At 43.1% G+C, this 25,769-nt stretch overlaps 1 protein-coding gene across 1 annotated transcript; it reads left to right on the plus strand.

Moving 5' to 3' along the window:
* The first annotated feature begins 2,225 nt into the window (after positions 1-2,225).
* Positions 2,226-22,126, plus strand: lmcd1 (LIM and cysteine-rich domains 1). Its single transcript, XM_078283627.1, has 8 exons — positions 2,226-2,237; positions 3,497-3,622; positions 11,435-11,550; positions 12,489-12,744; positions 15,701-15,850; positions 16,610-16,861; positions 18,632-18,850; positions 21,753-22,126. The coding sequence occupies exons 1-8, from the start codon at positions 2,226-2,228 to the stop codon at positions 21,861-21,863; spliced, it is 1,242 nt and encodes a 413-aa protein (XP_078139753.1). The 3' UTR covers positions 21,864-22,126.
* The last annotated feature ends 3,643 nt before the right edge of the window (positions 22,127-25,769 follow it).

Below are 25,769 nucleotides of genomic sequence, written 5' to 3' on the forward strand. Positions count from 1 at the left end.
TAACAAGTTTACTAGTTTAACAAGTTTACTAGTTTAACACGTTTACTAGTTTAACAAGTTCACAAGTTTAACAAGTTTACTAGTTTAACAAGTTCACTAGTTTAACAAGTTCACAAGTTTAACAAGTTTAACAAGTTCACTAGTTTAACAAGTTCACTAGTTTAACAAGTTTACTAGTTTAACAAGTTCACAAGTTTAACAAGTTCACTAGTTTAACAAGTTCACTAGTTTAACACGTTTACTAGTTTAACAAGTTCACAAGTTCACTAGTTTAACAAGTTCACTAGTTTAACAAGTTTACTAGTTTAACACGTTTACTAGTTTAACAAGTTCACAAGTTTAACAAGTTTACTAGTTTAACAAGTTCACTAGTTTAACAACTTTACTAGTTTAACATGTTTACTAGTTTAACAAGTTCACAAGTTTAACAAGTTTACTAGTTTAACAAGTTCACAAGTTTAACAAGTTTACTAGTTTAACAAGTTCATTAGTTTAACAAGTTTACTCGCTCGCTTCATCGATTCCACCATTATGAGTTAATGTTTTTCAGGAATGGGAGGGGAGAGCGGCGCTTTTAAACAGCGAGGGAGGAGACAAGCTAGTTTTAAAAGCTGCTGAACGGAGCGGGAGGAGCTTCGTTCAGGAGCAGAATTTGACAACAAGCGTTAGAAAAGAGGAGAAAACACAGCTGCTGCTGTGTGGATATTGGTTTATATCATCATGTCTCAAGGAAATCTCCACACAGCACACATTAGCTTCAGGATTGGTTGGGTCTGATATCACTTATTGCAGGTTTAAAGAAAGTGTTTTTCAAATGCAGTTAGTATCTCATTTGTTTTTTCTGTGGAGTTTAAAGGAGCATTAAGTAATCTGTTACTTTACCTCTCTAGTGATCTGTTGCTTTTATCCCTCTATCGGTAATAGTAAGCATTGACTCATTGGTATTGATTAACAATCCTATCAGCCACACAGATATATTATGGTCTGTCTGTGAAAAACCTGAATTATTATATCTTCAAAGTCACAATGTAAAGAAAAAATACTTTTTCACCCTTTTAGCTAATTTTTCATGTCATAATATACACCTGTTTAACAATAAATGGCAAAAAAAATTTAAAAACATTTTATTTTCCTAACATTTAATGGTGACCTCATGCTGCACCCATGGATGTATTAAACTGCACCAGAAGGCATAAATAAAGACTCCAACCAATAAAACATCACAGATATTTAAAGTCCCGCCCCTCCACTCAAGGGTTAGGGTTAGGGTCTTTATCTTCCTAACCGATATCTCATTGGTTAACACCGTCGGCCCATTATGTCCTGTCCCAACATCCTGTTTCCACAGGAAACACACCAGATTATTCTCACCATGCTGCTTCGTTGTGAGTTTAACCTGAACAGTTTTTACTCATCCTGTCCAGCAGCTGGAGCCACAGAGCCAGATAAACATGCACCAATACACAGTGATGCAACTCTCCCATGTTTTATTAAAGGAACAATTCACCCCGAAACCAACAGTTTCACAACTCCGTCCGTCACCAATACTCTGATATGACAATTTTCATGTCGATTTCAGTGGATAAATTGGCTTCTGTTTCATTCTAATTGGCATCAAAATGTCTTGATTTCAATTGACCTTGATGAGCCGTTCTGTCGTCTCAAAAAACCTCCCATCCTCCTTCTTCCTCTTCTTCCTGCTCTTTTTTCTTCACAAAGTAAAAACAAATCCCTCCTTATTTCTTAGGCCATCTATTGTCGGACAGGCAGACAGACAGGCAGACAGACAGGCAGACAGACAGGCAGGCAGACAGACAGGCAGGCAGGCAGACAGGCAGACAGACAGGCAGGCAGACAGGCAGACAGACAGGCAGGCAGACAGACAGGCAGGCAGACAGACAGGCAGGCAGGCAGACAGACAGAGAGACAGCTTCATTCATACAGCATTTTTCATACAACAAAACATACAATAGACGTTAAAAGGATTTGAAAGTGTAAGGTATTAAAAACTAGCTATACATAAAATGAAAAGTGAAAAAAAAGAAGAAAAAGATAAAATATCAATAAAATAAAAAAATTATGCATTAGAATCAGAGATAAAACTAATACAAATTCTATGAAAATGGCAACTTAAAGAGAGTTGAGTAACGAACCGGCCTGGTTTGTTCGTCAGAGGTGACAAATAAATCGTCCGTCTCCCCGAGCGTGGAGCTGATGACATCACGATGACATCACAGGTTGGAGTCACGGCTCATGAGCGCCGACTCTTTGTTCCTTGTATAGATTACATTCACTTATCGTCTGTTTATTGCAGCTGTGTAATGTCTGTGGGGAAGATGACACACACACACACACACACACACACACACACACCTGGTTACATTCCTCTGAGCCAGCAGATGAAAAACTGCAGAATGAAAGGAGGAGGAGGAAACTACAACGCTCCTATTGGCTGGGGGGTTTTCAGGCTTGCTCTGATTGGTTGGAAGAGGCTGCGAAGGGAATCCCACAAGGCTCTCTCTCTCTCTCTCTCTCTCTCTCTCTCTCTCTCTCTCTCTCTCTCTCTAGTAAAAACACAAACAGCTCAGTCAAGCCTCGCTGCTCCAGGTATTCCTCCAGTCTGGAAAACGAGACAGAGAGACAGACAGTGAAGAGTTGAGGACATTAAATGTGTTTTCAGGCTGCAGTAAAGTGAATTAGGACTCTACTGTTACATAGAACATAGTGGCAGGCAGTAAATATCTTCCTCTGCAGGCAGAAATAACAGGGAGAACTTGTGATATAGCGAGGAAGTTACAAATGAAGTGTGCTGTTTCCCAGTCAGTCTCCTCCTGCAGGGCATGCTGAATCAGGGAGGTAAACCTGCAGCAGGCAGTAAATCAGCTTTTTTTTGAGGTGAAGTCAGGAGGCGAGTTCTGCCGCCGCACAGCAGAAACCTGCGGCGTCCTGCTGCACAGGCGAGTCGGCAGCACAGGGAACGAATCAGGAGGCGAGACTGGAGGAGCTGCTGCGTTCAGGGCCGCAGGAAAAGCAACAAAGCAACAAAAAAACAAAAAAACAAACCTAAAGCAGAAGTCCACAGCTGAAGTTCAGAGGAGAAGGTGAGTTCTGTTGAGCGCAGGAAACTTCTGGAGTGACATGCACAGTTTAGGAAAGGAAAGAGAACAATTTAGAGTGAAAGTGAAGCGTGGAAAGGAATAGAGTAGAAAAAAAAGACTTTACCAGGTAGAGTAAAAGTAAAGAGCAGAGTTAAATTGTAAAGACAAGAGGAGGGGAAGAGGTTAGAGATGAAGAAAATACACAACCGGTCGGTCGAAAGCAGGAGACGAAATCCACAGCGGGGGTAAGATGAAAGTCTGGACCGTTAAAAGTCGGCCGTAAGAGTTAAAGCTGACGGAGCCGGCGGATTGGTCGGCAGCAGGCGTGACTGCAGGCGTCGAAAAGGGAAGTGAGGCCGACAGGGGAGAGGAATTTAAAGTCCCATTGTTCTGCTCAGGCAGAGGCAGAGCGAGCCGGGGAAGCCGAGACCTCAGACCGCACCGGAGCCGACCGCCGGACGAGCCGCCGAGCCGCGTGGACTTCACCTCCGAGCCGCGTGGACTTCACCTCCGCCATGGAGAAGGTAGGAAGAGAACCGAGGCTCGCCTTCCATTTCCATTCGGATCGGAGGCATTTTAGCTGCCGTTCGCATCCAGAGAGAAGCTCAGCAGGAGGATGAGCTTCGGCTTCTAGAGCGGCGACATTACGAGAAACCTATAGTGAGGAGGCAATAGGTGGAACAAAATTCTCCTGAGATGAGAGAGAAACGCTAGAGATGAGAAAGAAAAGCCGAGGAGAGAGACGGACGGGATTTTAAAGACAAAAATATTCGAGCCAGTAAAGGAGGAAGATCTGGGAGAGAAGGATGTGATTTGGGAGGAAGAGGAAGGTAGAGGTGATGTGAGGTTCAGTTTTCTGAAGCTTCGGCACCAAGTGCAGGACGTGCCGAAGCGCTCCTGAGGCGAATCGAAGGCTTTTCAAGAGCTTTTTTAATGCCATTTTGAACGAAATACAAGTGTGACGAGAGTTTTTGCAGCTTCAGACGCTGACAGCCTGTACGAGTGCAGAGAAGCTGTGAAATACAGCGGTGAATGAAAGTTGAGCTGTGGTTTGGTGCAGGTCAGGTGACTGTTTCTGATCATACATCTATTGATTCTTTTTTTTTGTCATTTAAGTATTTATTAATTTTCTTTTCAAACATTACACACACGCGCATGACTTGTAGATATCTGACATTGCAAGTATTATACAATCAGACATTCAAACATGAAACAAAACAAAAACAACACAACAATAACAGAAAGACACTTAAAGACAGCACCTATATTAATACACAGTACAGTTCCAATATATTGATTCTTTGTTTTTATCATCATTCTTCATTACTGTTTACCCAAATGATGATTCTGAGTGAAGTTTCTTGTTGACGCTCTTGCACTTTTGAGTTTCTCACGATGAATTTGTGTTAATACATTTTGGCTAGATTTTTGTCCAGCTAATCTTTTGGAAAGTACAGAATATGTTTATGACTTTTTTTACTTTGGATATCAGTTCAAAACAGTTTCCAAAGCTGTTATGAAATTATGAAATTTTTACTATGCAATAACATCATATTGGGAAAATGTTGTGCTCATGTGGGTTGAGCCTCGCCTGGCGTGATCGCTGTCATATAGATTCAGGTCTGGAGTCGCTTCCGTTACCGACTGAAGCCACACGTCATGTAAACCTGCAACGTGATGTCACACAAATACGTGAAATGAACATGAACTCTGACACGCCGATTTACGTGCCGTGGACACGTGTTGTGTGAAAATAACGTTCCTCCGCCACCAACTGAATTACGTCCCAAAAGGTCGGCTAACGGTTCAGTTCAGGCGACTAAAAGAACTTGGTTACGTTTAGGGAAAGGCTCTGGTCGGTTCAATAAGAAAAACCTTCGCTGAAAACGAAAATTTGGGGGGGAAATGAACTCGGCATCGAAGTCAAACTCATCGGCCCATCGTTTCCCCTTTTTCTGTGAAGTCAGGATGTGAACCTGTCGGCCCGGTCGCAGGTGAAACCAGCTCGATGTCTTTCGACTTTAAATAACGAGCTCCATGCAGGAAAGGTGAGAGAAATACGTTTCCTTCGGCTTCAGTTCCCAACTCAGTTTTCTGCTGAGCTAAGTTTTCATTTTCAGACAAAGTTTTTTTCTTAATTGGACCAGGAAGAGCTGGAACAAAAACTTACAGGACCGGACTGGGAAACACTGCCGAAACCCCCGGTCTGTCTGCGGGTCGGCCATGCATGTCTGAGCCGGCTTTGATCTCAGGGGGTGAGGGGGGGCTGTGGTTGGAACAAGGGGGACTCACCCCCCCTCCCCCCGCCCCCGCCCCCTCCCCCCTCCCCCCGCCCCCCGCCCCAATCCCCCCGTAATCTGAACTCTGGTTGTCCGTCCAGCAGTCAGATCTGTCCGAAGAAGATAACCAGACGGATCGGCGTCACCTGTCAGGGGTTTGATCCCCCTCGGCCCACCGGTGCTGGAAAAACTGGCGTAATCACAGTGGAAATACCCCCCCCCCCCCAAACACACACACACACACACACACACACACACACACACACACGCCGAGCCCCCCCCGACAGCTTCACCATCAAGTCCCACATTGTTCCAGCGGCAGTGGTGAGCTGGAATCTCAACCACAGTCAAGTCTGTCAGGAGGACACTCAACACACACACACACACACACACACACACACACACACACACACACACACGCCGTCTGACAGCAGAGAGAGGAGAGACAGAAAACAAGAGCATACGTTTAGAAAAAAAGACAAATTTTAGAGAATAAGTTGGATTTGTTGAACCTTTATCTCTACTCAGATTCACATCCAGGTTTCATCCAGTTCCACTCACAGATTTTCCCTGCCAGTCTGGGATTCAGTCGACAAATCAACAGAGAGACGAAGAAACAGGGAAACTCACACACTCACACACACACACACACACACACACACACACACTGACTAACCACTGAATCACAGCAGCAACAGACAAACTGCAGACAAATCATATCACACACACGTTTGGCGCCTTGTATAACGCTTGCTTCGTAACTCTGTGGTTTGTATAAAAAAGGTTTTAACAAATAGTCAAAGCCCAAAAGCTTCTTTGCGCTCGTTGCCTCATTGGCGGCAGGCACACACACACACACACACACACACACACACACACAGGTTCACAACACACACCTTTCCAATAGATGGAGATTGCAACATGTGGAATATTATCCTCTGGTTTTGCTCATGTGGAACTTGATGAGGAGACGTTTCCAATATTTTCAGATGTCGGCATCAGAATTTGAAAACCTCCTTCGTCAATCAAACAGTGTGGGCGGAGCTTGGATTTTCTGTTGCTGCAGTTTGAGTTTCTCTTCTCTCTGTATGTTCAGCCATGATGGCTATCGCTGCTCATGCTAACTACCCAGTTCTTCTTCTTCTTCTGTTGATTCCAAACAAAGCGGAAACGTAAAACGCATCACTTCCTGAGTGGCAGGAAGGAGCGACCAGACTCCGGCTGTTCAGAACAGACAGAGGAGAAGATTTATGAACTGACAGAGGCTGGATCAGTTGAGTTAGAGAGAGAGAGAGAGGAGCAGGACAGATATTTTGTTATATCAAAATGTCACTGATTATTACTTTAAAATAAACAAATAAATGAACATGGAGGTGATCCAGTGTGTGAAGGAATAAACTTACGATGGCTGCCATAGGATGTTTGATAATGTTGTCATGAAAACATCAAATCAAAAAGGTGATGTGTTACTATGGCGATGGCGTCATTTACCCAAATATTCCAACTTTCTGAGTCTCACGCATGGCCAGTATTTTAAATGATGTTCATTCTCACGGGACATGTCGACCAGCGCCCCTGCTGGCCGAGTTCACTCCTGACAAAATCCCAAATTTTTATTTGGGATTCATTTATTTGATTTATATGAAAATGTCTGAGATTGTTACATTAGTGCTGCGGGCAGACGGCCGGCGGCCCTCTGACCTCCAGCTTCTTATCTCATTGCGTTTCCTGCAGTTTCCCGTTCACATAGCTGGCGTGTTTCAACGCAGCAGAGCCGGCGCTCCGCCAAGTCTGATCCACTTACTGAATATCAGCCTTATCTGACCACTAAATATAGCACCACAGAAAATACAAATACCGCCGTGAAAATACAAGTCTTGTTTGGCTGCTGGGTCGCACACAGTTCAAGGAATAGTTCACCCAAAAGTGAAAATTCAGTCATTATCTCCTCACCCTCATCCCAGCTGAAACACAGTTTGTCGGTCCATATAACACCGCTGGGGCTTCTCCAAAAGAACGGAAGTCTTTGAGGACTGATCTTTAGAGTTCTGAAAAGAACAAAAAATATCCATAAAATTACTCCATGCAGCTCTGCAGCAGTCTCCTGAAGCCAAGCCAATGACTGAATTTTCTTTTTTGGGTGAACTATTCCTTTAACTCCGGGACAGGAAGCTTCTTTTCTTATTCACCTTCTGCTGTAGCTGCTACGACCCAAAATCAACTAGAATTTAAAAATTCCAGCCAATCATTTGACGGACGGCGACATGTAAGAGGGGCGAGTTCAACATCAGCCTGAACCAGCACAAAATTTGATTAGCCTACAATATGATATTATGTCAGAGCAAAAATTAAAGCTCCATATTCTCACTGTCCAGAGTTTTATTTTGTGTCTTTCTGTCCATTCAAAGCTGTGTGTGTGGTGTCATGAACCAAAAACACTCTCAATCCATTTCTCCACGTTCATTTTCCAGCATCTCTCTGAGCCTTACCAAGAACAGGCCGTTTCTGTCTCCGTGTCTTTAAGGCTCATTAATATTAACGACCCTCCGTTCCGATTGGCTAACCGTTTCGAGAGTGAAACGTGAGACGCCGCGGCCCGGCGGCTACAGGTAGGGAAAACTCTCCGGTAATAAACGATGACGACCGCTCGACCGCTTTGAAAAAAACACTTTGTTAGTCTATTATTTCTTACAGAAATGATAATGAGCGAACCTTTGTGACGCCACAAAGTTACGGAAGTCCAAACGGCTCGTTTAGAGGCTCGCTTTTCTAATATGGATTGTGTGGATTTAGTTTTGATACTTTCACCATGTTTAGATACACATCCAACTCCTTTATCATCACAGAGGAGAGGGAGTCCTGTTTACACCATGTGGACCTTTAATGGAAAACTCTTCCACTGTTCTGATCTCATCAGTCCACTGATGTCGGCATCCAAGACAATCAAAATCTAAATTAATCAATTACTTTCACTGTGTACTTACAATAAGTGAGTAATGGCCGCTGCACTTTGTTTCAGTCAGGAGCCTCTGTGAGATAAACCATTTAGTGCAACAAATGGTAATGTAGTTGGATTTTGGCAGTGTGCCTCTGCTCAAAGAACAAATGGATGCAGCGTGACACAGATTTGGCTCGGAGCCTGAGCACATCACTTCAATATAATTACAATATAAGAGACATACTGAGCCAACACAGTATGAATTCCTGCTGCTGCCGGAGGAGCGAGCGCCGGATCTGTTTCTACAGAGTTAGTCCGGTTAGCAGAGTTCGGGCGTGGTGGGATGTGATTGGTCGGCGTGTGGAGGAACTGACGTGTGATTAGATTTGGACACATGCATTTCTCTTTGTTTTTACTATTTTCCACATTTTAGAATAACAGTAAAGACATCAAAACTGTGAAATAATTATTAATTAATTTATTATTAATTAATTTATTTACTTATTTAGTGAAATAAGAGAGATGCTGGGAGTCGGGCGGACGGAGAGATTCGTTTTCAAACTGCAGCAACATTTAACATTCACCAGTATTTAACTGGAGGCTGCTGGTCTTCCAGTGATCAGATCTGCCCTGCAGTTCTCTGTCAGTTCATCAGCTCAGTTACTTCAGTGTGGAGGCTGGTTGGACTGCACACACACACACACACACACTCTCTCTCTCTCTCTCTCTCTCTCTCTCTGTCAGTGGATTCCAGAGGGATGTAATGAAGTGTTGTTGTTGTTCAGCTGTTTCTATTCCAGCTGTCATCAATGTAACCTTTTCAACAGCAGGCGATCAACAGGCTCTTCACTGTCACACACACCTCTCTCTCTCTCTCTCTCTCTCTCTCTCTCTCTCTCTCTCTTTCTCTCTTCACACCTCGAAACACTCTCCATCTCTCTTCTCTCACCACTAATGACCGGCCATCCCTCTCTCTCTCTCTCTGTCTCTTTCTTTCTGCCATTGTCTCAGCTTTCTCTCTCTCTATATAGTTTAGGTGTAAGTAAATTTTCATGTTTGACTGGTTGAAATAAATGAGTGAACTAGTCAGAAGGACAACTGAAAGTCCCGGTCTGAGGTTAGTCAGTCGGTACCTGTAAACATCTATAAATCTAAGGATCTACATCTAAAAATCTAGAGGATCCAAACTGTAAAAGTGTTCCCCACTGTCCTCTAAAGAGTACTTTAAGACCTTTAACACTATTGTAATACACTAGTCATCATTCATCATTCAGTGGCTCTAAAAAAAATCTAGAAGATCCAGTCTGTAAAGTACAGAAGAGTATTAGGGCCATTGTAGGTGAATTGTTTTTGGGGTTTTTTCTCGCAAATTTCTGATCTCAGAATTTCTAAAAGTGTCCTCAGTCATAAATTTATATAAATATAGGCAGCGGTTCATGTTGATACCTGGTGACAGACAGACAGACAGCGGCAGGTTATTTTAACAGAACAGTAGTCAGGTTTCTTGCCAGAAGCTTTGTAAAGACTTTGTAAAGCTCTTTACTGTGCGCACCGGCTGCAAAACCTTCATATGGTGTGAAAAATCAAAGGTTAACGAGCCGTCAACGGGTCATCGTCTGATTATCAAACCTTTATATAACCAGGTCGTCCCACTGAGAGACCTGAGCAGGGCGTCAACAATGTCATTTGCCACCAAAACTACCAAACCCACTGACTGGTGACTGACAACATATTATTATTTGGGCAGCGTGATAAATAAGAAACTAAGAGAAGAGAAGAGAAATTTTTTAAACATTGTTACTGTAATTCTTGGACATTTTTGGATGGATTTCCCCTTTAATGTACTTTATGCTTTATGTGCGAAAAAAAGAAAATTAATTCAAAAGCAATAAGATGAAAGAGGGAGAAGAGGTGAGTGGAGGAGGTGAAAAGAGAGGGCAGGAGGTAGGAGGTGAGGAGAGAGGAGACGAGAGGAGAGAGGAGGAGATAAGAGGCAGAGGTGAATGTATTTGATTTTAAGGATTTTAAGGAGAGGAGAGGAGGGGATAGGAGAGAGGAGACGAGAAGCAAGGAGAAAGGAAGGAAGAGAGGAGGACAACATGGTAGAAGAAGAGAGGAGTGAGGAGGAGAGATGAGAGGAGAAGAAAGGAGTGGGAGAGAAAAGAGGATAGAGAGAAGAGAAGAAGAAAGGAGAGGAGGAGAGGAAAGGAGGAGTGTTAGGACTCCAGATAGTGTCAGCAGGATAGTGATGATGTAACTGGGTGGACCTTCCTGAGAGAAACACAATGAGCTCATCCACCCTGCATGTGTGTGTGTGTGTGTGTGTGTGTGTGTGTGTGTGTGTGTGTGTGTGTGTGTGTGTGTCTTTTCCACACCTCTGACCTCGTCTCTCAACTTTCACAGCTGCTCTAGTTCAGTCACTCCCTCTCTTCCTCCTGTACTCACAGCAATATCTTGAAAACTCTCTTCTTTCTTTCCTCTAGCTCTTCTCTGTCATCATCATTCACAGGAGAATTCGTTCCATCTATTGTCTGGGTGCTGCGAACTCTGACCTTTGACCTCCTCACTACTGATTCCTTGTAATGTTGGTGATCGAGGAATTGAAGCTGATTCTACTGTTGACCTCATTGCATCAAACTAAATAAATTATTAGAATGTCAGGGTTCGCACAAGGTCCTCAAAGTGAAAAAAACATCCTAAAAAAGTCCTTGAATTTAACTTTTCAAAATTGAAGTCCTGGAATCCCTGGAAAATCAACCTCTTATGTGAGATGGTGCTTAAAAAGACCTTGAAATAAATAAATAAAATGTTTGCAGTGTTTGACAGAATGCAAGTCAAAACATAGAAAAGAAGACTGACGTGAACCTGTGATTTAAAGCATCGATGGTTGTTAAAACACAGTAAGGCTTTGGCAAATGTTTCTTGCTTTTTGTGTGGAGTCCTTATGAACAGAAAAATAGTGCTGGAAAAAGTAATTGAAAGTCTTTGAACTTGATTTAATATTGTGTATAAGAACCCTGGAATGTGTTAGATAGTGCATCCGACTTTATTTGTTCAGTTTGTATTTTTGCTACACTGTATCTGTGCACTCCTCTTTTTAATCTCTCCTCTCCTGTCAGATGACTGTAAGGCAGAGTGCAGGAGGAGGAGGAGGAGGAGGAGGAGGAGGAGGAGGAGCGGCGGTGTGTCTGATATGTAAGGAGAGCTGCTCTGGATTCCAGCCACATTCCTGGAGGTAAAAATCCTTCCCTTTCTTCTCTTTTTTTCTCTCCCTGCCAGAAAAAAACGAAAGAAAAAGAAAAACAATGAAAGGAATGAATGAAAAAAAATGAAAGGGAAGTGGCAGCGAGCTCCCAGTGTTGCTATTTCTCCTTCTCTCCTCTCTACTCTTCTATGCTCTTAAAATTAGATTGGATGAAACTTAATTGATCCAGTGGGGAAACTGGGTGGCTGCAGCGCAAGTCATCAGAGATGTAATGGAGGGTAAATTCAACTAAACTCAGTTTACCCAGAACCAGAGACAAGGCGGCAATAAATTCTATCAATGTTGTTGTGATTCCCACTAGTTGCCAATAGAGATCATAGACTACATAATACCGCTTTAAAATCCTGAACAAGCTGGACATGTGAAAGAGATTTTTGTTTGATGCCTCTCAATCCTCTATGAAATATAATTTACTTTCCTCTCATCCTCCATCGTCCCTCTAGCCTGGTGAGACCATCCTGATCACGTGACCTCACATCCTGTTTCGCTCCACGGATCAGCCTGGACTTCCCGCCGCCCACATCGATTTCAGTGGGCGGGAGCACTCGTCTTGACAGACAAACTCCTTCAGCCAATCAGCGAATCCAAATTCAAATCCAGTCGGAAGAACGGCAAAAACGTCTTTTCCGCTGAGAAAATCCGCTAGTGCATACTCTTGTTCTTGTTTAATTGTTGTTATTGAGTCTATTTCTGCAATAACTGCACTTATGGCTGTGTTTACTCTGCTAATGTTAACGTTACCGCTGTTACTGTTTTGCCAGCGGCGGCCTGTATTGGCCCGGTTACATTGTAATTTCAAAAAATCGATGTGGGCGGCTGGAAGTCCAGACTGATCCGTGGAGCGAAACAGAATGTGAGGTCACGTGATCAGGATGGTCTTACCAGGCTATCGTCCCTCCACTATACAGGAAAGCCTGCATGGTGTGTGGCTGCAGTACCATAGACCACGCCCCCGGCAGTGATGTCGAAGACGACTGGCGAATGGGACGCCTTCTGGCGGACTCGCCCTGCTCCCATTTGACGGCGAAGGTGAAAGGAGGCGGTGGCCTTCGTCTGTACAAGAGGAACCGCATGATCGTGACCAATCCGGTGGTGTCGCGCAAAGACCCCACCTTCAACACCACGACGTACGACTGGGCGCCGGCCGGCCTCAACCAGAAATTGGTGAGGATTAAACACACGGGCATTGAGTAAAGTTTAGGTTTAAGTTTTTAAATTTATTAAGTACTCACATGGCAGCTGACAAGTCATCTGAAATATGTTTAAACGGTACACATCATGAGATAATAAATAGCCACATTATAGATTATCAAAACACTGTGGAATAAAAAGACATTTCAGCACATTATGCACCAAAATATGAGCCAGTATATATAAAAAGGAAATAGTAAAAGAGTAGGCTACAGATAAAAAAAGCTATTACAAGTCTTTATTTGGGTTAGTCTGGTTTGGTTTAGTTTGGTTTAGTTTACAACTAGGCCCTGACTAGCCTCAACCAAGGAAAAACTCCCATGAAAACCTCATTAGATAACAAAATGGAAGAAAAGTTTAGGAATTGGGAGAGGTCGTTCGGTTCAATCGGTATATAGAGTTTAGTGTCGTCAGCGTAGCATTGAAAAGAAACGCTGCCGATTTCACAGAGAAGTGGCGTGTCGATGGAGAATAGCAATGGGCCCAGAACAGAGCCTTGTGGTACACCAAAGTCCACATTGTAATACTCTGAGGTCATGTTGTTGTAGAAGACACAATGCGTTCTTTCTAAACCGAAACCACGAAAGCTCAGATCCTCGAATACAAATATAGTTGTCGAGACCAAAGAGTATGTTATGGTCGACCATATCAAAAGCTGTGCTCAGGTGGGGTAGTAATATCACTGAGGTTGAATCAGAATCAATAGCAAGTAGGAGATCATTGACCACTTTAGTGAGTGCTGTTTTGGTAGAATGAGAAAATCTAAAACCCAACTGAAATGTTTCATATAAATCATTACTACTGGGCCCACTAGTTCAGTTTAAAACTGAGCCCCGGCTGGCCTCTACCAGAGACTGGTGAGGATTAAACATTGATACTGGTTTAGTTTGGTTTAGATATGTTTGGTTAGTTTGGTTTGGTTTGGTTTGGTTTGGTTTAGTTTAGTTTCTGTAGCCCTCTCTCCCTGCCAAACAATCCAGACTGCCTGGTTTCCTTTAAAAACAGACTTCTGTCTGTTTCAAGTTTCACAGCCTGTAATTATAATGACAGTGATTATTGAGCATGACACTCAGTCTGTTTAGTCAGCTCTGAGTGCGTATGTGTGTGTGTGTGTGTGTGTGTGTGTGTGTGTTTGTGTGTGTATGTGTGTGTGTGGAGGAGGTGGAGGAGGACGGGAACATTACTGTGGTTTAGCTTGTACAGACAGGTCCAAACCCAACACCATGCCTGATCGCTCTCTCTCGCTCTCTCTCTCTCTCTCACTCACACACACACACACACACACACACACACACACACACACACACACACGCACACACACACTTAGAGCAGTACATAGAAAGTTTCTGTCTTTGATTCTTTCTTTTTCAAGGCTTTTTGGAGAGTCACAAGACAACAGCAGACAGCAGGCTAATGCATACAAATTATATAGAATACAAAGGTTACAAATAAATAAACACACAGAAACATGACTGTCATGAAAATATGATCAGCGGTATCTGCGATATTGTGCGTGATGTACACACAATTAAAAAAACGTTGTAGCGCCTCCCTTAGGCCAATCAGTGTAATTTTGAAAATGCAAGAGCGGAGCAATGAGACGTGTAATTCCCCAAAGTTTTGTCAAAATCTGATCAGTGGCATGCAAGATATTGTGCGTGAAGGATGGACAGACGATCCATAATCCCTCCTCTGATTTCATTGTGGGGGACAAAAAGTAGATCCTGAACTGTTTGACATAGGACGGCTTCTGATGTTACTGGTGTATAGAGGGCTTTTAGGTGACCTAACCCCCCCTCTGGCAGCCATATTGGAGGTCCTCAGCTCTTGGACAAAGGTGGCTGTAAACAGCTTATGGTGTTTCTAAATGTACAACTTGTCCGTCTCAACAGAATTGAACAGACGGTTAATTTCTGTCTGTTTCTGACTGAACTGATCATTTCATCACTGATCCATCTGATTGATTTGGTGTTTAGATAATGTCAGCTTGTTAGCTAGCTAACTGGTCAAGAAGACACTTTTCACAGTTCACAGTTTACTGACCTCACTGCACAGGGTTCCTAGGTAATGAAATCCTCAACATTCAAACTGCCACCTCTCACGGCCACTAGGGGCCGCCAAAGTGCGAAATCACCTTGTGCAGCTTCATGTCCTTGGTTGACTCCAGATGGTGGTTCTTTTTAGCCCCACGACAGCAGGGGGTCTATGGATGGTTTTGTCGGTCGGTCGCTCCCGTCACCACTTCACGGGTCACGTGGCCCGCAGGGAGTTAAACTGCAGACTCTGAAGCGGGAGACCCGAGTTCGATTCCCGGCAGAGACGCTTCCACAAAATTCAACGTCGCGGCTGTTAGACTCTAGTCTTGTTAAAGTAAGTAAGGAACTTCAGTCCCTGGTGGACTAAATGAGAACAGTTTTACAGACTGGATCCTCTACAGTTTAGAGATATTGAGTGATGAACTTCAGGTAATGATTTTATTGTAAAAAAAAAAAAAAATGAATGTATTGAATGTAATGAATGTATTTAGAAAACTTTCAAGCCAACCCTTCCTCCTTCTCTTCCTCCTTTTCCCTCCTTCCCTCCCTAACTCTTCCTCTCTTCTTCCTCCTCCTCTCTCTCCCCTTCCTTCCTCTTTCATTTCCTGCTCTCCTCCCTCTCCTCTTCCTTCTCTCCCTCCCCTTCTTCCTCCCTCTGTCCTCTCCTCCTTTCTCCTTACCTTCTACTCCATGCCTCCCGTCCAATTCTCCTCCTTCGACCCCCTCCTCCTCTCCCTCTCTCCTTCTCCTCCCTCTTCCTCTCATCCTGCTATTCTTCCTCCATTTCCTCCTCCCTTTATCCTGTCCTCCTCTCCACCTTCTCCTTCCTTCTCCTTCCTGTCATCCTCCTCTTCCTCTCTCCTTTCCTCACCTCCTGCCCCCCCCCCATCCAGGCCATGCAGTACATGGAGCTCCTCCCTGAGGGCAGCCGTCCGGTCTCGGGGACGGGGGGGGCGTTGGAGCGGCGCAGGCAGCTCCTCGGTCAGCTCCCCGCCTACGATCAGGACCCCATGCAGTGTCAGGGCCTGGCCGGCCCGGAGGAGGTACAGTACCCTACTGGGACCCCAAAAGTCATAGATTACTTCTTACTTAGTTCAAAAGTAATCACTTCATGACACAACTCGTCATATTACCTTACATATTCCTCCCTGGTTGCAGGGATTACTGTAGTTACACTGCTCATTATATTATTTTACTTATCATGCTGTAGTTACAGTAATTAGTTACACTAATCTTTACAGGGTATAGTTACAGTACTTGTTATATTAATTTGCTTATTACTCCACTGAGAGAAATAATTTGTTAATCTAGTCATTACAGTACGTAGTTACACTACTCATTATATTACTTTACTTATTACTCCCTTGATAGAAGCAGTTACTTATTATACCTGTTATGTTACTTTGCGTACTACTCCCTAGCAGCAGCAACTTACTTACTTATTATGGTCTGGTAGCAGTAATTAAGTACACTACTCACTACAGTACTTAGTTACACTACTCATTATATTACACTATTTATTACATCTTGGGAGCAGTAATTGGTTAAACTACTTATACTAGCCTACTAAATACACTACTTTACGGGCCGGGAAGTGAGTTTCGAAAGCCAGAAATCTCAGCAGCTGGCCAAGTAATTGATGAGTGACTGGTATTGGTCAACAAACCTATCAACCCCTGCAGATATATTATGGTCTGTTCGTGATATGGGACAGTAAAAACAGAGTTATTTAACAAATCCATGGGTTCTTTGCGTCATTACGGTTCTATATAGAACCAGTGATTCAGAGTGTCGTCCTCCAGATCTCCTCCATGCTGCTGTTTGTAAAGCACTACAAACAGGAGGTGCTGGGAGTCGGGGAGGTGGCCTTACCCGGGGAGGGCGGGGCTCTGAGGGAAGCAGCCAATCAGAGGAGAGCGAAGGAGGCCAAGGACCACGGCAACACCGATAGCAAGGCCGGTCCGCAGCACCAGGACCACGGCCCGACCGAAAGCAATGCTGCTGCTCTCGCCAGTTCCACCAATGGGACGGATAACACTGAGAAGACTGAACATGTAAGTACTGAAAACCTCCATCTGCGATCATTTCTATGTGTCTCCCAGCATTCCTCTGTCATCCATGATCATTCTGGGGCCACGGGTATATTTGTTCCATCTATCAGGTGAATGTCCAATCCAAGAACACACAAGTCGACACTTGTGTCCTTGTGGAGAACAAGGTCAAGTCAAGTTTATTTGTCTAGAATGGAGAAGGTACACAACACAGAGTCAACACAGTAAGAACATTCGGGTGAAGCCTGCGGATCTGACGTGGGGCATCAGCGTCAACTCGATCGCCATCGTCAGCAACGACGGCAGGTGAGGGACCTCAGCACAGATCTCAAGAACCTGGGGGCATCTGTCACAGTTTGAGGTGGACTGTTTGCTTGACATCGCGTGATCAATTAAGGCGTTTTCCCAGCTAATTGAACTGGCTCAGTATGGAGACAACGGAGGTGTTTGGATGTGATGTGTTGTTCTCGCAATGAAACTTCTCCTCCTCTGCCGTTCTTTTAGATGCTGGAGGACACAAGAACGCACAAGAATGCTTATTGAGAAAGCATGCATTGTCAGGGTGCTGTGACCTCTGACCCTTGACCTCATTACCATTGGTTGCTTGTAATGTTGTTGATCTAGGAATTGAAGTCACAGAAATGACTAGAATGGAAAACCATGTCCGTACTGTATAGAAAAGAATCCTGTTTCTTAAAGCTATTTTTAGTTTTTAATATACTACTCATACCTACACTACTTCTTTATATTCTACCTCATAAAGAGACCTATTCCCTAATTTCTACTTCAGTTTTTTTATGTACTACTTCTTTTATAATTTTGTGTTAGTTTATGTTTAATGTGACCTAACCAGCACTCCGTCATCAAATTGCTTGTTTGTGCAAACATAGTTTGGCCAATAAAACTGATTCTGGTTCTGATAATGCCAGTCAGAGCCTGTGGAAACATAAGGCTGAAACCAGAGAAGCCTCTAATTGGTTCAAGACCCTCTTCCTGTGTGTGTATGAGTGTGTGTGTGTGTGTGTGTGTGTGTGTGTGTGTGGTGGCAGGGTAAGAAAGGGAAGGTGGAGGGTTGTAATGCTTTGCAGAACTGCTTTGAGGAAACAGAAATATTACATTTCAGACTAGATCTTACCCGGAGTGACTAACGTTGCATGTTGGTGGCCCCAAATGGTGGTGAGAGGTAACTGTTTGAATTTTGCACACCACAACACCCAGAAATCCTGTCAGAAAACCGATCTGTGACAGTTTGTACCACAAGATACCACAGGGACGAGAGGGGAAAAAACGTTGGTGAGTCCAGCTTTCTGTGGACGCTCGCTGCTGCTGTTTAGGAGACACTCTTAAAGAAAAACTCCTCCCAGATCCTTTTCCACTGTTCATCTGTGATGTTCAACACATTCCAGGAGTTATTTAGTGATGAAGTGTTGTAATTTACTTTTTTGTTGTACACACTTCCTCAACCTGCCTCGTCTACTTCTACCCAGTGATTTCCTGTATTTGGGGCGTGCAGCACCGATGATGATGGCCTAATGGGCTGAAATGTCTGCTGTAATTGTTCTGTACTATTTTGCACTTTTTGGGCAATTTTTGCACCATGTCTTAGTAACGAACTCAAAGAACAAGTATGTGGGTTCCTCTGTTGGCTAATGTTGTACTGGGCAGCTGCCAGTGACCGACGGTAAAACACTGTGTTTGTACTCCCTGAATAAATAGGGAGGTTAAAAAACAAGGATTTCTCATATTTACATTCATATTCTCTCCTCTCTCTAGTTGTGTACTGGTTGCCATGGAGAGGTTGCTAAGGACAGCCCGGTTGTTTACGCCGAGCGGGCCGGTTACCATAACGCCCTGTGGCATCCCACCTGCTTCCTGTGTTCGGAGTGTGGCCAGGGATTGGTGGACCTGGTCTATTTCTGGTCCAACCAGAAGCTGTTCTGCGGACGACACTACTGCCAGACGGTCTGGCCACGATGCTCAGGCTGTGACGAGGTGAGGACAGTCTAAAGCTGAAACGAAATACTGGGAAAACAAGATACACTTTTGGTTATCTGGTGTAAACCACAATGTATACCACACAACACCATACCATACCGTGGCGTACCATACTGTACCACACCATACCAAGCCTCGCGTAGCTAGACATCAAGACTCGAGACCATACGAGCTTCATCTGGTAAACTGTTCCGTAGGCCGGGTGAACTCAACGCTGGGAGCCAACGGCCTCTCAGTCATTGGGTAATTTCACAGCAAATCAGCTCTTCTTTTTGTTTGGTCCGTCAATCTTTGTCATCCGAAGAGCAACAAGATAAAAATAATAGCTACCCGCTGAGCTGTTCCTCTTAACCAAATATCAACTCTGAAGCTACAACAGAGTTTCCGACAGCAGCGACAAATGTCTACAACTGGAGGGAGTCGCCATGTTGGCTCTTTGCACCACTCCGGACAGTGTTGAGATGCCCCACCGATGCTCCTCCCACAAAAAGCCCTATGTAGACATGATGGCGCTAGCTGGTGAGAAGGTTCCACTCTTCTGTAATGGGTGAGCCAGGCGAGTTTCCCCTGTCTGTTGAAACAGAGTTAAAGAAAGACTGGGACTGACTCTATACCATATCATATCATACCATACCGTACCGTCCCGTAACGTACCACTGCTCCAAATCTGTGGCCACATCAGTTCTCAAGCAAATCTGTGTCGTCATGATAGACTTTATGGCTGTATTGCACAGGCTTGTGTTGTCACCATAGCAATTAACCCCTAAAATTCCACAATCGCCATTTTATGCTGTACTAGCCAAATTACCACGGCAAACAGTGAAATGCCATTTCAATCCAATTCAAGTTCTGTGGATGTACCTAACACCAAGGACCTGATACAGGCCAAAACAAATTACTAAGATTATATTTACTGGAATGTTCCACCATGTTCTCAGTAGGTTACAGATAGCATCTCAGTCATATCTCAGTACTGTATCCTTTTTTTTTTTTTTTTAACTGCCTCCTGAACGTTGGGTAATTAGTAGCCATCTTTGGGCATTTGGCTAGCGCTGCCACCAACGTGATGCTAACCGCCCCCAACCAGCGCAGAACTCCCCAACATATTTTCTTTTATCAGAGCCAAATGTCATGAAGTGAGCTCTGATGTCTGTTTCATATTTTGGTCTGGTACACAGTTATTTTCCTTTAAAGACACACAGGAACAGTAATGAGCTCAGGTCATGATGTCTTCCTCTGATAAACAGAAATATGGAGCCAGCGGCGGTGAGATTAACAACAAAGATGTCAAGGTAGTCCAACAGATTTTATGACTATATTTGCTGTAACGTACTGGGATCATTGTGTCTTTTATGAATTCTCTGACCGATAGGCATAAGCTCAGGTGATGATGTCACCACCTGTTGTACTCTATAGAAGGTGACATCATCACCTGGCACCAAAGATCAGCCAATGGTAGATGGGCCATTTCAGTAGCATGCTTTTTACCATTAGATGTCCGGTTTTACACAGATTTGGGTTTGGGGTTAAGTTGATGTTTAAGCGCTATCCGATTACAATCCAATCAGCCAAGACGCAGGTTAATGCAGGTGGGAAGGGGGTTATTGATGAATAAACAGATCAGGACAGATCAGGACAACTCAAGTCAAGCGGTCTGCTGCCCAAAGAAATATACTAGAATCTGGGTTTGGGGTTTAGTTACTCTTTAACCACATAAAAATCTGGGATCAGAGTGTGACCACACTGAATCACGTTTTTAATTCACATACAATAACTGTATAGGTGGAAATACTTCACCAGCTTTGACTTCATCCTCTGAACAGCGGAGGCTCTGACCGGCTGAAATGTCAGCAGCTGCAGAAAACAGCTTCTGCTCTGCTGTCTAAGACGGCTTCTTCCTCTGTTTAGAAAAGTAAGAAAAAGCGAATAAAAAAGCACAACTTGATGCGCAGCCGCCATTTCAAATGACCCGTAGCCACGGTTCTCTCAAAACAGAAACACTGGGGGAGGAAGTGAGGTAGCTGGTTGAGTGAAGTTTGTCTCAGTGTGGACTTGATGTGGACTAAAGAGAAAATGTAAAAGTGTAAATGTGATCTGGCTGAATCGTATCCAGATTGTTTTCCTACTTCTGTTGAACATTAAAAAGTGCAGACTTTCATTCCAAAATATGATTCCTGCTCTGACTAAATGATTGCTGGCATGAAAGTAAAATTCACTGAACAAATACAGCTGAAGCAGTTTACTTACAAAACAGCAACATTTTAAAGGATGAAACCATCTGTGTTGATTAAATATTGACCAATGTACATACAGTAACAGGTTTTCTCCTCCCCTCTCCCCTCCTCATCTCCTCTCCTCTCATCTCCTCTCCTCTCCTCCCCTCTCCTCTCCTCTCCCCTCCTCATCTCCTCTCCTCTCCTCCCCTCTCCTCTCATCTCCTCTCCTCTCCTCTCATCTCCTCTCATCTCCTCTCCTCTCCTCTCCTCTCCTCTCCTCTCCTCTCCTCTCCCCTCCTCTCCTCCCCTCCTCCCCTCCTCTCCTCCCCTCCTCCCCTCTCCCCTCCTCTCCTCTCCTCTCCTCCCCTCTCCTCCTCTCCTCTCCTCTCCTCTCTCCTCCTCTCCTCTCCTCTCCTCTCCTCTCCTCTCCTCTCCTCTCATCTCCTCTCCTCTCCCCTCCTCTCCTCATCTCCTCTCCTCTCCTCCCCTCTCCTCCCCTCGTCTCCTCTCCTCTCCTCTCCTCTCATCTCCTCTCCTCTCCTCTCCTCTCCTCTCCTCTCATCTCCTCTCCTCTCCTCTCCTCTCCCCTCCTCTCCTCTCATCTCCTCTCCTCTCCTCTCCTCTCCTCTCCTCTCCTCCCCTCGTCTCCTCTCCCCTCCTCTCCTCTCCTCTCCTCTCCGCAGTTGATCTTCTGTCAGTCTTTCCACTCGGGGACAGATGGACAGATGTGGCATCATCATCACTACTGCTGTTGGCGTTGTGGAGAAAACCTGGATACACCCTGTCAGCACTGACACACACACACACACAAAGTAAAATGAGAACAAATCAGACGAATATTACAGCAGGAATCAAACAGGTACAAACCAATTAGATAAAAGCCTGTAGGTGACACAGCGTTTTTAAGAAGTGATTTAAAAGAGGACATTGCTTGTGTGTGTGTGTGTGTGTGTGTGTGTGTGTAATGTTGAGATACTGATGACTTTGAAAGAATGAAGGGAGGGAAGAGAAAAGAACAACATTGAATTTTCATTTAGTCGTTTAGAAAAACTTTAGGAAGTGCTTTCAATACATAAAGAAATGTGGAGACTAACTAACTAGGTCACCTAAAAGGCAAAAATACAGAAATGTAAATCTAAAAACAGGTTTGAGTCTTCCTGAGAAAACTTGGAGGGTCCAAGGACAATAAGCATAAAAAACGAGGTTGAGAGATAAAAATGAACTTTAATGCAATATAGCTTGATTGTCAATTGTGTGTTCACAATATTCAACAAATAATTTTGAATATGTTAGAAGCAAATTAGTTTCTTTTAGTGCAAGGACTCATTTGACTTGTATTATTATTACATTATTTAGGTGAAAAACAGAATCTGGACTGGATTGTGAAATATCTTAAAATGAAACATGATATCGACACCCGTCACACTCTTCAGCACCCTTTTTCTGTCAAAAAAGGCCCTTTCATCACTTAAAACAATACAATCTGACATTTCAGGCGATTTCAACGTGTTGGGTTAATTAGCCAATGACGAACAAGAAAATTTGGGGTGGCACCAAGGGTGGCCTATCAGATTTCAAGCCCCCGGAGAACTCTTAATCCCAGTGCAGAGCGCCCTCTAGTGTGTCATGGCTTTTCTACAACAGTTACCAACAGGAGTACTGTTTGAAAAGTTTTCTCCAAAGTACTGAATATACATAAAATTCTATCTAGAGTATTATGGGAATGATCAGTACAGTTTGACCAATCAGATTGCTTGGCTGAATGTAAATATCATATAGAATGGAATCAGGAACGTGATGTCAGACTGGTCCCAGAATTAAATTCCACATTCAAACTTACAATAGACATTGATTTCCACACTCATCACAGCTAATAGCATTGATTTGGTCTTACCATCAATTTCTAATTTTAGGTTGAATCACAATGTTGTTATGTAAGTTATCTTTGACATGGTATTTTATTGATTACCAATGTCTACTACAAATTTTGTTGCATGTTAGTGCGTCATCACTAAGTGCACTTCTAGCGCAGTGAGCGCGCTCAGTCTAGCTACATTTTAAACTTTGCTAAATTTGCTTCACTTCTTACTTAAGTGACCTGATGTGTTTTTAAGGAGGAGATGAGGAGGATTCAGAGGCTGAAAATCATTGCAGCTACGTTGGAAACGGCTAACTTGTTTGACGCAGCTTTTACGACTTAACACTGAGTTATTTGATTGGTCGACATGCAGCCGGTTTGCGCCGTAGGAAATATTTTTGACCGATGGCAGTGAATAGGCATACACTCTTGTAACCTTAATTTTTTTTGGAGAATGTTTACACCCCAAAGGATAAACCAGAAACGATGCCCACTAGTCCACTGAACAAAACTAGAATTGCTGTAAACAACAGGAAACTGAGGAGTTTCCTTTGGGATTTACTTCCAGCACCAGCGAGATGGAGCGGCTGTGTCAGCTCTTGCCCTTCCTATAATGCATTATACTGCTGGTAACTTTCTGATGTGATTATAATGCAAGAAAGGTGCCCATAGACTTGCAATACACTTGTGCTAGTGCTAAGTGTTAGCTAATGCTGTTTGTTCTCTGGACAGTTGTTTTTATGGTGGAGGAAATGTTCCTCCTCAGTGACATTTGATCAGAATGAAAGATGAACTTTTGTGGGCTAGTAAAGATTATACAGCGGTGGCTAGTTCCAGCCAAGCAATCTGATTGGTCATCTGACCAATCAGATTGCTTCAGAGAACATTTGAAGCCAGCCAAGCAATCTGATTGGTCAGGTAGAAGCTTCAAATGTGCTTTGAAGCAATCTGATTGCAAACACAAAGTTGAGAAACACAAAGTGTTTGGTGAAGGCTTTTATCCAAAGTGCCTTACAGCACCAAGATACATTCATATATGGGCAGTGGGAATTGAACCCCTGACAGTGTCAGTGCCTTGCTCAACTCGCTTAGCTACAGGACCACAAAATATAAATGTAATTTACATTACGCTTAGTAAGGGAAAAGAAGCTAATATGGAAGACACAGTAGGTCCTGTCATTGAAACGCTGGGTCATCATCTTCTGGAAGCTTCTGTACATTAACATTGTGAGAAAGGAAGTAACACGGGTTAGCTTGTTAGTTTTAGGTAAACAAAAAAATGTTAATGAAAGGAACTTTTCATTAAAATAGTAGTGCTAAAATCTTTAAAGAATTGTTTAAGAATCATTTAGTTGATGTATTAATGCAAGAAACATTTAGTTGACATATTGGTACTTAAAGTAGCTTACTCAAAGAAATGTCTAATTATAGCACTTAAAAATGTTTAGTTGAAGTAGGCTATTAGAGTCTAGAGAACTTAAAGAAGTTTTAGTTGAAGCATTCGTGCTTAAAGTTGTCAAAGTAACAGCATCAAATCAGCCTGCAGCTTTAATGCAAATAGTGGATTGGTGTTTAACTCAAGCAGCCAAAACCACAGATGAATTTTGAAGCCAATGCGGAAGTGGCGGCAGCAGCAATTCTTTGACCTGGGGCCCGGCTCCAAACCGCCCAACTCCAAACCGCCCAACTCCATGCAAGTCAATGGGGCCACAACCCAACTTCTCACTCAAAATATAAAGTCAATACATTTTTTCTACAAGAGGTTTTGGTCTCAATAGCTAATTTCACTTCTTCTAATGTGTGTCCATATGGAGATTTTCAAAATAATTGTGTCATTAACGGGATATAACTGTTAAAAAACAGGGTTGTATTCCTAGTGATTGACAGGTCGATTATGGACCAATAGCAGGCGGAGCTGTGGCTCTGTGATGTCACTACTCCATGTTTTTACAGTCTGTGGTTTCATTTCTAAATGTTTCTAGCCATACTAGCCTCTAGTTATCTAGGTAAGCTAGTTAGCTAGCTGCTGAGCTTCCAAGATCACGAATGCCATGGTCATGAATGAATGAAAAAAAAAAATCATTGCCATTCATATTTTTTATTTTTTGACCAGAGTTGCTTGTTGCCAGTTAGCTAAATTGCACTCAGAAAAACTGTGGTTCTTTGGCTCCGCCCACTGAGGTTTAACTCAACCAATGAGATTATGTCTGCCTCCAAGAAATCTTAGTTAGAACTAAAATTCCAATCTGCATTCATTTAGATTAAAGCCACACTACATGTATGTTAAAATGCCAAATAATAAATAAATATAATGAAAAAGTGACACCATGTGAATATAAATGTTGAGGTTGTGATAAACGAAGGACTGGAAGACGTCAGTCGGTGCTGCCAGAGAAACACTGGGCCATCGACACAAACTCAACATATAAACGGAAAAATCGTAGCACTAGTTAGATTGTTATTTTTAACAATGTTACAATTAACAGACACTAGCTGTCTTTCATATGGAGAGGACAGCAGAGGAAATCTTTTTGGGAGAAATTTAGAATACATAGAGAACTGGATGTCTGATGGAAGGCTGGAAAAATGTTTTACTAACATATCACTTATTAATAATTAATACTATTCTATTGGTTTCTGTTTTTATTCTGTTATTTTATTCTGTTCTCTATAATCTTTGTATGATGCACCTTACCATTGAGCGTTTATAAAATGACACCAGTTGGCAAACTCCAAATTCAAACCTGTTGAAATTTCTCACTTACATGCAATCTGTCACAACAAACAGATAAATCATACAGAACCATATAATTATATTTTCTAGAACTAAAGACTTTTCTTT

This window comes from Centroberyx gerrardi, chromosome 5 (genome assembly GCF_048128805.1).
Source record: "Centroberyx gerrardi isolate f3 chromosome 5, fCenGer3.hap1.cur.20231027, whole genome shotgun sequence".
NCBI lineage: Eukaryota > Metazoa > Chordata > Actinopteri > Beryciformes > Berycidae > Centroberyx > Centroberyx gerrardi.

What these genes read in the sequence shown, in the direction of transcription:
- lmcd1 (XM_078283627.1), top strand. An exon ending in TCACCTCCGCCATGGAGAAG is followed by an intron (nt 3,623 to 11,434) that starts GTAGGAAGAGAA and finishes CTCTCCTGTCAG; the next exon opens with ATGACTGTAAGGCAGAGTGC. An exon ending in CCGGCCTCAACCAGAAATTG is followed by an intron (nt 12,745 to 15,700) that starts GTGAGGATTAAA and finishes CCCCCCATCCAG; the next exon opens with GCCATGCAGTACATGGAGCT.